This window comes from Schistocerca nitens, chromosome 1, assembly GCF_023898315.1.
Source record: "Schistocerca nitens isolate TAMUIC-IGC-003100 chromosome 1, iqSchNite1.1, whole genome shotgun sequence".
Classification (NCBI taxonomy): domain Eukaryota; kingdom Metazoa; phylum Arthropoda; class Insecta; order Orthoptera; family Acrididae; genus Schistocerca; species Schistocerca nitens.
Window position 1 is genome coordinate 451,027,303 of NC_064614.1, and position 13,780 is coordinate 451,041,082.

General features: G+C 44.5%; 1 protein-coding gene across 2 annotated transcripts in view; it reads left to right on the plus strand.

Moving 5' to 3' along the window:
• The window catches only part of LOC126251601 (fringe glycosyltransferase), a 658,326-nt gene that overhangs the window by 261,590 nt on the left and 382,956 nt on the right, over positions 1-13,780 (plus strand). For both annotated transcript variants that reach the window (XM_049952137.1, XM_049952146.1), the window contains exons 3-4: positions 3,204-3,252; positions 10,970-11,012. In XM_049952137.1, the coding sequence (XP_049808094.1) occupies positions 3,204-3,252; positions 10,970-11,012 (92 nt within the window). The remainder of the gene's footprint in view (positions 1-3,203; positions 3,253-10,969; positions 11,013-13,780) is intronic.

A 13,780-nucleotide genomic window follows, 5' to 3' on the forward strand; every position in this document is an offset into this window, starting at 1 on the left:
TCCCCGCAGGTGTTCCTAATGGCCAAGCACTGCCGTATACAGCGTGCTACAACGACCAAGGCCATTATGGCCGGCTGCTGCGCGCAGTCGGCCGGCCAGAGGAATGCTGCACGCCGCGGTAGCTCCGCCGACGGATGGTATCGAACTGCTCCGTTCCCCGACCGGTGGATTATCCTTCACCATTGGTCACACATACCACACAGTGCTGCGACGCGCTGATTCAGCACAAGTATTTGAACAGAGTACCTGGAAAGCAAACGGGGGAACTGCAAAAAGTTGGTGGCAGGCACTATCAATGACGCAGCTATAGCTGTTAATGCACGGAACGCCTTTGCATACATATAGTTGGTATCACAGTATGTAGCGGTTTATTCAGGAACTAAAAGCTATCTGTGGCTCTGTAAGTGGGCTGCTCAGGTTTTTATGTTGGTAACACCACGTAGCGCTCTGTATGAAAATCACTGACTGTGCAGTCTGTGGCTGGCTGGCATTGTTCAAATATTCGCTATTGTACTGTTGGGCATTTGGATGTGAACAGCGCGTAGCGTTGCGCAGTTGGAGGTGAGCCGCCAGCAGTGGTGGATGTGGGGAGAGAGATGGCAGAATTTTGAGAGCGGACGGTGTAGACGTGTGTCCATCAGATAGAATAAATTTGTAATATTGGATATCGTGAACTGATATTATTAAGGTAAATACGTTGCTTGTTCTCTATCAAAATCTTTAATTTGCTAACTATGCCTATCAGTAGTTAGTGCCTTCAGTAGTTAGAATCTTTTATTCAGCTGGCAGTATTGGCGCACGCTGTATTGCAGTAGCTTGAGTAACGAAGATATTTGTGAGGTAAGTGATTCATGAAAGGTATAGGTTATTGTTAGTCAGGGCCATTCTTTTTTAGGGATTATTGAAAGTCAGATTGCGTTGCGCTAAAAATATATTGTCAGTTTAGTGTTGATCAGAATAAGTAAAGAGAGAAATGTCTGAGTACGTTCAGTTCTGCTCAGCTGTTTGAAAATCAAATAACGTAAGAGGTTTATCAGCACAGTAATTCATAAATTTTTACAAGGGGATGTTTCAGCTCGTCCATAAACACATGCAAGTTTTGCGTTTTGACGTCTGCGCCAATACTGATTCCATAATTTTCTCAGATTTTTTCATATAAAATGACGCTTGTGAAGTTCTTTCTCCTAAAATTGATTTTGTGGGAGACTGACTGTGCCGTTAATACTCAGCTAGCAACAACGTTGCTTTTGTGTCTCATTCATTAGCAAACGCGTTCATGACTTACATTAAAAAATAAACAAATAAACGGAACGTAGTTTACAGTTCTGTGCTAGCAGTTGTTGTTATGAAATATAATCCTGTATTGTTCACCACTGTCTTCATTAACTTAGGTCTTCTGAAAGCTATCACCATGTAGAAATCACAAACCAAAGAAAAAAATCGAATCAACGTCTCACTGTGTATGGCTAAAAAAAAGGAAGCTTTGATACACAGAAATGCATTGATACTTTCCCATTGGATAACAGCTAGCTTGAAGGATCTGTTACATCGAAATAGTTAAATCGCTATGAGCAGTTCCACAAAACCAGATACGTAATTTTAATAGTATTTGGTTATGAACCCTTCATATAAGAACGACCGAGCCTTACAAATATTGACAAAAAACAAGTCGGCGACAATTACAGTGTCAGAAGTTTACATTCGCCAGCGGTAGAGTATCAACGTGCGCTGCTGTTGCTAACAGAAGTCAGCCCTAACTGTCGCTGTTCCACATTCGTTGGCTCCGTCGATCGTCGGCAGGCCCGTCCTGTATTACGAACGAAATGGCGCCTATTTTGTTTTCCACCCATTCATATCATCTTAAACAATCGCTTCGCTTTTGATTAGTGTATCATCAGAGGGACTCGGCGTAGCACAACAGTATGTGGTTACTGCGCAGACAAGGTAGCGGCAAACGTCTGACTATTCAGGATCATGGTAATCGACTCTCCTCATTACTTCGCAGCGCAGCTTCTTCTTTTCTTTTTTTTTACGTAAATTATACTAGTGCGTACACACAAGCGAGGAATAAGTACTTCAGAAATCGTGTTTTGTCAAACACTGAGTTAGCGCGTAGAACTATTTGCATTAGCTCAGAGATCAATAATTTCATAGACAGCGCATGCTGAACTGGTTCAACACTACCCTAAAAACTCTTGAAAGCAGAGTCTACGAAGACTGTTATTAGTCACCTTCAACGAAATTTGGTTATGAAATAAGCATTTATTTGGAAGCTTTTGTCGACGCGGTGATTTTTAAAAACATCTTCAGTTGGTGTTCTTAAAAGTTTCGAATTTCCCGTCGACAACTTTAAATTACGTTGTGTAGTGGTTCTCTGCGCAGAAGTTGTTCAGAGATGCCGTTGCCTCTGCATTAACGCCAGTCGCAAATTGTGTTTATGCATAATTTTCATCTGAAATTTTGAAATTAGAACCTGAACAACTCTTTGGAGCACGAAACTTCGTGAAGACTACGCCTCTTTTTGTCATCGGCATCGTCCATGTACCTCCTGAAAACTCGTGCAGCGAACGTAATCCCTCTATTATGAGCACGAGGTTCCGAGAAAAGAATAACAGGACGTGTTTTCGCTGACGAGGCGCCCTTGTTTGTGAAGGATTACTGTTCGCGTGACTTTGGAGTTTCCAGCGCTGCGCTTTCTGTCCAGTCGATTTTTCTGAGCGAAGATGGCGCCCATGTAATTCCCTGTGTGTGTGTGTGTGTGTGTGTGTGTGTGTGTGTCGCTCTGGGCAGACAGGAGCTGACCCGTAATTGGCTGCTGCTTCTTGCGAGGGCACGCACGGCCAGACCCTCTCGGTCCCCTCCCGTTGTCCCCACAGAACGCGTGTCCCCTCCGTTCCCGTAAAGCGCCGTGTCATCGCCTGTCCCAATTAGGTAGGTGTCTGCGAGTTATTGTCACCGCGGCCCAGCCACACATCTCTGTGGGCACGTCCTCGTCCCACAATTCTCTTCTTCCGTCTACAATCACAATTTCCTTTCATCTTGGTTGATAACTCCCTCGTTTGTTCTCTACTTCCCTTTCTTTCTCTCTCTCTCTCTCTCTCTCTCTCTCTCTCTCTCTCTAGCTCGCTCACCCTGCTCCTTCTCCTCCTCCTCCTCCTCCTGTTTAAGAAAGAATTAACGATGGTCTTGTTCTTCTGTTGCAGACGTGGTTCTTCACGGACACGGACGATCCAGAGTTTCAGCTGAAGACTAGTAAGTATAAGACATTCTCAATCTTTGTCAGCATAAATGAATTAGTAATACAGAGTGTTCAATAAGTAACTATGCAGTTCATAACTTGCTGTATTAAGCCATGGAAGTTACAAGAGATGTTGGAAATGATCCCCTTGAACTTGCAGACACAGCTGCACACTTTTATGCATGTTCTACAAGACGTGCAGAACATTGAGAGTGATGTTCCGAATGTGACGTGTCAGTCCAGCATGTTCTTGTATGGTGTGTGGATTGCCTTCATAAGCCTTTCCCTTCAACGTACCCCCTAGAAAGTAATCCGATGGAGCCAAGTCGGGTAAACGCGGAGGCCTGAGTCCTCGAGAGACGATGCGGTCACCGAAGATCTCTCTTAAAAAGTTCGTCGCCTTGTGGGCGGTATGTGCAGTCGCCCCATCCTGTTGGAAGCAGGCATTCTCAATCGTGGCCGAGCGGTTCTAGGTGCTTCAGTCTGGAACCGCGCGACAGCTACAGTCACAGGATCGAATCTTGTCTCGGGCATGGATGTGTGTGATGTCCTTAGGTTAGTTAGGTTTAAGTAGTTCTAAGTTCTAGGAGACTGATGACCTCACAAGTTAAGTCCCATAGCGCTCAGACCCATTCTCAATTTCGTCTCCATTCAGTTCACCTAGGAAGGGCTCCAGAATGCAGGTACAATACCGTTCTGCATTTATGGTGTCCCGAAAGAAGATAGGCCCAATGATGCGTTTACGAGTCACGGCGCACCACACACACACACACACACACACACACTAACCTTTTGATCATGCAGTGGGGACACCTTACATTCTTGCGGATTCTCCGTAGTCCATACACCACTGTTCTGGCTACTCACGTAACCGGAGGCATGAAACCATACCTCATCCGTGAAAAACGTTGTCTAGAATTCCCTCATTGTCCTGCGGGAAGAACAGAAATCAGTTGCAAAAGTTCACACGCCTCGGGAGATCGGTGTGTCTCAGTTCATGCACGACCGGTATTTTGTACGGATACATGGACAGTGACGTCCGGAGAATCTTGTGAGCGGAACATACGGACACGTGGGCCTGCTGCGCTAGTTGTCTAACCGATTTCTTTGGACTTTGCAGCATCATGTCTTGCACCTCCGCCACCTTCTCTTCGGATGTGGATGGCCTGTCTGATTTTAGAGCATTAATGCGACTGGTCTTTCGAAACTTGGTGATGAGGTGCCGTATAGCATTGCGGTTAGGCAACTTCACTCCTGGGAACTTTGCTGCAAATGGAGCTTCTACTGCTTAGGCAAACGTGTGTCTATTGCGGAACACATGCTCCACAAGAAACACTCTTCGTTCAGTCATCAGCGTGGTGACCTGGATCACAATGTCACACAAGACGTTGGTCTTCAGTCAAACCGGACCTGCGAACAAATACAAATACCTGGTCAAATACGGTTCAGATATGTTAAACAATGGAAAACGTTGTATTAATAATTGACAATCGTATCAGTCTTTACTTAGAACACCACAACAAGGGACTGCATAGTTAAGATTGAACACCCGGTATTAAAATTTACTAATACTGTTTAGTTAGACATTATCATTAATTTGTTACTCTCACAACCACACTTGGTATAAATTAATTTTATTTTGCAACATACGATCATTTCTCATCTCAGTCCGTTTCTTAAAACATTTTTAGCAACTACATGAATAGTTTGCGAGAATTAGGATCGCCGCGCCTTTACTTCGTCTTACACATGCAGAATGTTTGGTTCGTGCTGTATTGCGTTCACAAATTTCGTGAATAATTGTTATTCTGTATTCATTAGGTCATTAAAAAGTCATGAATTTGGAACAGAAAGACATTGGTGTAGTCCAGAAAAGCGACGTGCAACGTAATATTACACTAGAACAGATTATCGAATTTGATAAATTTTGATCTAAAACAGGCTTCTCAGAAGTGTGTTGTTGTAAAGTTTGTAAACTTCACGCTTATAGGACGGTAGTCAGCCATTTACAATTTTTATCCTTAAAGCATAAACATATAATGCATCCATTTTCTGAGAAAATCACCGTCAAATTTTCGAGGTGGGCCCTACTTCATGTGCATTTTAGCGAGAAAAAGTTTAGCTAAAGCAGTGGCAGAGAGGCTAACGCGTTGAGGCTTGGAGCTTTTACGTCCAGTGTTGGAAACCTGATATTATCTTCATATTTACGTTTCATTTAGGTACTCCCATGTCCGTAGAAGATCATTCCACGAATGTTTTCAAATTTATACTGAAATAACGTTGTCATTATCCGTCTACTACTGGTGAATATATTTCAAAAAGAGAAGAAATCGATCAGTGAATGAGAAAATTATTTGAAAATGTTTTCAGTGAAATTCGTGTAGTGCATCTTCATTCATACTCGTATGCAAGCGCTAGTTCTCGGTAAATTGGTCCGTTATGCGTATAGATTGCCACGAAATTATTGCCAGCGCGTAAAATCTACAGCAGTGTCAACAACGTTTCTTTTCCGAGTGCGATTCCTGCGAAGAAACGTCACTGTGGCAAACCTGTTTTAGCACCATGCTCGTCGTGCTCAGAATTTCTATTTCGAATGTTTCTATGGACGGTTTCACCCAAGGGGATGCACCAAAACGTCCAGTAGAATAATCTTAAGAATAAAATATGGGATGTCATATAAGAGTGAAATATAGGAGTAGGAGTGTTTAAAAATATTTTAACCGATGAAAATATCACACACACACACACACACACACACACACACACACACACACACACACACACATTACGTAATAAATGCGTGACACTTACTCTGAAACCCAGTTGCAATTTTACAGCAACTATCGCACTGGTATCCCCTAACTTGATCACAAACATCCATGTAATAACCTTCTGCGGACATGGGTACACGAATAAAAATAAAATAAATAAATACAATTATTGTCTTTCGAACTGTGGACGCAAAAGTGAGAAGGGACGAGTCGGTAGCCACCGTGCCACCATTTCAGCTGAGATTATCTTGCACCAAACGGCACCTGAATTAAGTCGAAAAGTTTTACCGTCGGTTTCTTAGAAACGATCGAATATGTACGGATAAGCTACACCCCCCTCCCCCCCCCCCCCCACATGAGCCATGGAGACTTGCGTGCCTCAGCGATACAGATAGCCGTACCGTAGGTGAAACCACAACGGAGAGGTATCTGTTGAGAGGCCAGACAAACGTGTGGTTCCTGAAGAGGGGCAGCAGCCTTTTCAGTAGTTGCAGGGGCAAAGGGGCAACAGTCTGGATGATTGACTGATCTGGCCTTGTAACACTAACCAAAACGGCCTTGCTGTGCTGGTACTGCGAACGGCTGAAAGCAAGGGGAAACTACAGCCGTAATTTTTCCCGAGGGCATGCAGCTTCACTGTATGATTAAATGACGATGGCGTCCTCTTGGGTAAAATAGTCCGGAGGTAAAATAGGCCCCCATTCGGATATCCGGGCGGGGACTACTCATGAAGACGTTGTTGTCAGGAGAAAGAAAACTTGTGTTCTACGTATCGGAGCGTGGAATGTCAGATGAAGAAGCTTGCACAGGATATAGTAGCATGGAGAGCTGCATCAAACGAGTCTCTGGATTGAAGACCACAACAACAACAAGCTGAGACACTCTTTTATTTTGACTCGTCTTCCACTACGCAGAATTTCTGGGAAATCTGGTGATAACATGTATCGTGTTCTCGTCAGACTCACCCGTAGATACTAAGACCTCACCGGTTTCATCCGCGGGGTCTAGAGCATCGTTCTGCGTCGCGTAGGCGGTGGCTGTAAATAATGGCAAAGTGAGAGCAGACGTGAGCGCTGCCAGGTCACGACACGCGGCAGAGTCAACAGGTTGGAGCGCGGGCAGAGCGCTGAGGGGCAGCAGGTGCGGCGCCGAGCTCCCTCCCCCGCCACAGCCACGGCGTTCCACTCCGCCTGCAGGGGTCCCCCGCAAACAAACACGACCCTCTTGATTGGGCCCATATGCTGCTGAAGGCCTCCAGCCGCCACTCCGTGGGACGTCACGCAACGCTGGCAATATAACGCGCGTGTGTTAGCTGCGTCCGACGACCTTCGTAAGCGTCAAATGGTATCTCCGAAAAGCTCTGTGCCACAAACAACGAAGCGTTGACAGCTTTACTTACTTCATTATTTCAAGTCCGGAGATCCTACTTTTCAGCACAAAATAAGACCAACACCGTTACTTTCTTGCTTTCCTACCATTATTCAGCGAAGATGCATTTAACGGGATAGTTAGAACAAGTCAGGAGACGTTCCATAAGGTGGTACTCGCCACAAACAAATCTGTTGTCATACTCATAAATACGTCCCTATTTGATTAAAAATGGTGCAAATGGCTCTGAGCACTATGGGACTTAACTTCTGAGGTCATCAGTCCCCTAGAACTTACAAGGGAACCTCCCCATCGCACCCCCCTCAGATTTAGTTATAAGTTGGCACAGTGGATAGGCCTTGAAAAACTGAACACAGATCAATTGAGAAAACAGGAAGAAGTTGTGTGGAACTGTGAAAAAATAAGCAAAATATACAAACTGAGTAGTTCATGGGAAGATAGGCGACATCAAGGACTCTAAGAACACAGGAGCGCCGTGGTCTCGTGGTAACGTGAGCAGCTGCGGAACGAGAGGTCCTTGGTTCAAATCCTCCATCGAATGAAAAGTTTTTTTATTTTCAGTTTATGTGACAAACTATTGTGTTTTCATCACTTTTTTGGGAGTGATTATCACATCCACAAGAAAACCTAAATCGGGCAAGGTAGAAGAATCTTTTTACCCATTCGCCAAGTGTGCAAGTTAGGTGGGTCGACAACATATTCCTGTCATGTGACGCACATGCCGTTACCAGTGTCGTATAGAATATATCAGATGTGTTTTCCTGTGGAGGAATCGGTTGACCTATGACCTTGCGATCAAATGTTTTCGGTTCCCATTGGAGAGGCACGTCCTTTCGTCTACTAATCGCACGGTTTTGCGATGCGGTCGCAAGACACAGACACTAAACTTATTACAGTGAACAGAGACGTCAATGAACGAACGGACAGATAATAACGATGTAAAAATAAAGAAAGTAAAATTCTCACTGGAGGGAAGACTTGAACCTAGGACCTTTCGTTCTGCAGCTGCTCACGCTACCACGAGACCACGGCGCTCCTGAGCTCACATTGTCCATGATGTTGCCTATGTGGCCCATGGACTACTCAGTTTGTATATTTTTCTTATTTTTTCACAGTTCCACGCAACTTCTTCCTGTTTTCTCATTTGATCTGTGTTCAGTTTATCAAGGCCTATCCACAGTGCCAACTTATAACTAAATCTGAGGGGGGTGCGATGGGGAGGTTCCCTTGTTAGAACTACTTAAACCTAAGAACATCACACACATCCATGCCCGAGGCAGGATTCGAACATGCGACCGTAGCGGTCGCGCGGTTCCAGACTGTAGCGACTAGAACCGCTCGCCCACTCCAGCCTGCCTATTTGATTAGGTGGTATGCCGCTTCTAATGAGGTTGAAGCCCCTTCAAATGATCCATCTCGCTGCTGGTCATCTGCTATAGCGAAGGTAATCAGTGGGAGGCTCGATAAGTTCTTTATTCCGTACGAATCTCTTGCGGGATTCGTTTTACCGGTCTGTAGGAACCTCCAAATAAGGACTGGCGTTCATAGAAGTTCTGCTTAAGTTTTCAGTGTGTTGGTGACCGGCTTTTCGGAATTTGAGGGTCCGTAAACCCGGCAACTTTGCATAGTTTACCGAGCGGTGATGATAAAGTTGAAATGAAGATCGAAACACACACACACACACACACACACACACACACACACACACACACACACACACACACACGAGAGAGAGAGAGAGAGAGAGAGAGAGAGAGAGAGAAGCCTTCCTCTCACGCTACACCCAAGACTGAAAATGATAACTTACAGTAAAAAAAAGGGAAACAAACCTCACAGTGATTCGTAGAATGTGTGTTTTTATGTACGGGTGAAGGTAAGAAGTATTCGATGTGGGGTCGCGAGTTACTTTCCTGTGGTTTGATTTGAGAGAAACCAGTATGTTCTGCATACAATTACTCGTCGGTCACTGATTTGCAGAGAAAGTGTTGGCAAGTTTTGATCACAGTCTGATTCCCCGTAAGGGAATGGGCATGTAAATCATTGTCTTTTAAAACAGTTCAGACTTAGAATTCTTTTAGACGTATGTGTTAGAGATGACCTAGATCGGTAGTAAAGTTTTTTATTCTACTCCGGATTTACTTCGTCAGCTAAGTAACTAACTAGGGGTCATGCCCATAACATAGCTACTGTCACATCTTCAACTGTGTTAGTTTTCCGTACTAAATATCGAAGAAGCATATGGCAAATGAAAATGCAAGTTTATGCATGATTCACTGAAAAAGTGTGTTTTAGCTTGGAATCTGATAGTGTTGCTTAAGAAATTCTGCGGCAGTGAGATATCCAGATATCATTAAACGCCGGCCGATGTGGCCGGGCCGTTCTAGGCTCTTCAGTCTTGAATCGCGCGACCGCTACGGTCGCAGGTTCGAATCCGGCCTCGGGCATGGATGTGAGTGGTATCCTTAGGTTAGTTAGGTTTTTCTAAGTTCTAGGGGACTGAGGACCTCAGAAGTTAAGTCCCATAGTGCTCAGAGCCATTTGAACCATTTTGTATCATTAAACCTGGTTTAAACGTATTCTTTTTCTACGTGATGATAAACTCTAGCAAAAGGCCGAATATCATGCGAAGACATGTCCGAGCGAAGTGGCACAGTGGTAAAGGCACAGGACTCGCATTCGGGAGGACGACGCTTCAAACCCTGCGTTCGGCCATCCTGATTTAGGTTTTTCCGTGATTTCCCTAAATTGCTTCAGGTAAATGCCGGGATGGTTCCTCAGAAAGGGCGCGGCCAATTTCCTCCCCTATCCTTTCCTAATCCGATGGCACCGATGGCCTCGCTGTTTGTTTCCCTCTCACAAACCAACTCACATTCGTAAGGGCGAAGGTTCAGGTCCTTCCAGACATCCAGATTTAGGTTTTCCGTAGCTTCATTAAATCTATTAAGGTAATCGTCAGTATGTGCCCTTAGGAAAGGACGCGGCCGATTTCCTTCCCCATCGTGTACCATTCCTAGATTGCGTTCCTTCTCTAATGACCTCGCCGTCGACGCATGTGAAGGGGACTCCACTGTTCTGCTGTTCTCGTAGGCTGTGGTATTGAGCTCCTTGCAATGAGAGGGGGTTTTTATATGTGTAAAAATAGTCCTAGGATGGAAGAGAGTACTTCCTGTTGTTAGCGACACAGCAGTTGGCGACTGTGACACCGGGCGGTGTGAAGGTCGGCATGCCGGTCGCGCCCTTCTGAGGTCCTCCCGCCTCATTGCTTGGGGAACTTGTGCGGGCTGTGTTCAGAGCGAGACCTGGTGACGTAAGCTGGCAGGAAGCTGCCATTGTAAGGTAATTGCAGCTCTGGCGGGGAAACAAAAGAGCGGCGAGGACGCAGCTCCGGAAGTCTGACTGCGGCAGGTGCGGCGAGCGCCCTGTCACTCCGCAGGAAGAAGGGCGAGGAAGCGGGCACCCCATCCTATTCACGCTCTGCCGCCAGGGCTCACGTTTGATTTCTTAATGTCTTGTCTCGAATGATTACTAAAAGCTGCTCTCTAACACTCATTTTTTTTCCTTTTCTTTGCAGATGGTCACATGATTAACACGAACTGTTCCTCTTCGCATAACAGGTGAGTTTTTTTGGTATTAGATTGTTCCTTATATTGCCTAGGGATAATTAGCGTTACTTCTCTGACGATAATGGGAAAAATCTTTTATGGAGCAGTTTCAACTTTCTCTTTCCGTATTCTGGTGAAGTCTTCTAGCTGGAACTACCTGCTCCCATGGCAGAGATCGCCAAGGCACGTTAGTACAAAGAACCACGATCTAGATATAACCCGTTGGTATTTTGGTAATTTAAGAAATAAGTATTCAGAATTTTTGTGCGGAAAGGTAAGGACAAATAGTGGTATAAAATTCCCGAACACAACAGCGTCTTCGGTTGGATCCCAAATCCACGTGCAGTATGCAACGAATATAATTTATAAAGCTCAGTTTGTGGTGACCCATTGATCTCTTGATGCTACGCAAGAGGAAGAGGCTATGTTGTATTTAGAAAAAAAGTCTAGATAGAACAAATTCCATTTATTAGTGACTGGTTTCAATCCAAAGGCGAACCATCTTCAGACTGCACTCCAGAGTTTTGATGTGTGGAGACAGATAGACACAGCAGGAACTGCAGAAGTCTCCAGGTGCTGTCAACGGGTCACACTCAACTTTGTAGTGCGATCTGGTCACCAATACACGTGATTTGTTTGATCTAGACTGGTATTTCTAAGTAAAATCGTGAAATCGATCAGAATTTCCCCAAAAAGCTTCCACAAAAAGACTGCCGTTTAATATGGAAGTGATAAACCAATATGATAACTTGGTTTGAAAGGAGGTATAACATATGAGTGTTGTCGATATCATGATAGACGAGAGTCAACTCAAAATGGGTAAGAATACGGATGGAAATCAGCCTTGTCCATTTCAATGGAACACCGCGGTATTCAGCTAAATGGCCGGACTGGGAATTGAGCTTTGTTATTCCCGAAAGGTAAAGACACTAGAGAGGCATTTTTGACATTGGGGTTGATAATGGAGGCAAGACTGAAGAAAAATCAATACACTTTCATAGAATTTGTCCACCTGGAAAAGCGGTGGAGGTTGTAAAATGGTGCAAGATATTTGAAATTATGTGCAAAATAGGCGCAAGCTACAAGGAAAGACGGGACTAAGCAAGAACATAAAAAGCAGACTAGTACTGGCAAAAAGGGCACTCGTGGTAAAGAGAAAGCTGCTAGTATGAAACATAAGCCGTAATTTGAGAAAAAAATCTCTGAGACGTACTTGTGGAGCACAGCATTGTATGATAGTGAAACATGGTCTGTCGGAAAACCGGAACAGAAGAGCATCGAAGCATTTGAGATGCGGTGCTACAGAATGACGTTGAAAAGTAGCTGGATTTATAAGGTACGGAATGAGGTGGTTCTCCGCAGAAACGGCAAGGAAAGAAATATATGAAAAACATTGACAGTAAGGGACAGGATGATAATGCATCTGTTAAGAGATCAGGAAATAACCTTCATGCTACCACTGGTAGCTGTAGAGGATAACAACTGAACAGGAAGACCGAGACTGGAATACATCCAGCAAATAATTGAGGACGTAGATTGCAATTGCTATTCTGAGATGAAATGGTTGGCACAGGTGAGAGATTCGTGGCGGGCCGCAACAAACCAGTCAGAAGACTGATGACTTAAAAAAAGATGCAAAGAAAATTGTCAAACCGTCAAATGTTATTAAAACATCCTCAATGTAAGACAACGAGATAATTGAAAGGTGCCGTCACAGTCGAATGTATTTGTTTTCGTGTGCTCATTTTACTTTAAGTAGCTGTATTTTTATCGCTAATGTTTTACACACAAAGAATCTTGTCAACTAAATTTGCAGTTGCTGTTCGGCGATCTTTGCGGCGCCGCGTCATCGCTGAGGGAGTAACTCCGTGCAGTTGTTCTGAACTCAGAGCAAAAATACTAGGAAAAAGAACTGTCACATTTCAGTTGTGTTGTTTCGAAGCCCGGCGTGCTACATCCTTCATTCTTGGAACGTACGTCACTTTTATTCCTTTTCTTTTGTCACATAATTTCTAAGATCCCTTGTCTGTGAAGGCCGACGAAATACAAGTTGTGCTGCGACAATCATTTTCTTCAACGAGGTAACTCGACAACAAGAAGAACCATCGTGAGGGTGAACTTTTATTTCTCTTGAATGTGAAATGACATCCGCATTTCAGTACGGAAGGCCATTATGCTAAGCTGCCCGCTGCCGCATCTGCAGCGTCACCGTAGTCGCTCGTTACTGCAGGCTCAAGACACTGGACAGCGGGACGCACAATCACGCTTGCTGGCTCGGCGTGGAGAACGAGCGTATCTACAGGATACCTTCCCCCACCAAACCCGACTCTACTGAGGTGTTCTTTGAAATTGTCTCGACAGTTAGGTGTTTTCCCTATAATTCAGTAGTGCCCTATATAGAGGTGCTCTGTGTATTAAAAGTACAACTGCGGAACAGTATTACAGAAATTTTGATTCGTGTGTCGGAACAGAAATAGTGTAAACAAAGTATTCAAAACTTCAAATGATGGCTAAAAGGCCTTCGGTCTTGCGAGAGCCATCAAGCGCAGAAAGGTAAAAAATGGATTCCGTAGTAGCTGCGGAAAATGGCCATCCAAACAAAACTATATGGTGTGCTGTTGCAGAGGATAACACAGCAGGCGACACAGTTTGCGCAAGCGGAGTTTGTTTAAAGGCGCCTACAGGTCGACTGCGCTGTTAAAATTAGCGCACGTTCGTATGAAATGAAGAACAGCATCCTGCCACGTCAGGAAAAAAAGGAGTCAGAAGGGAGCCATGGT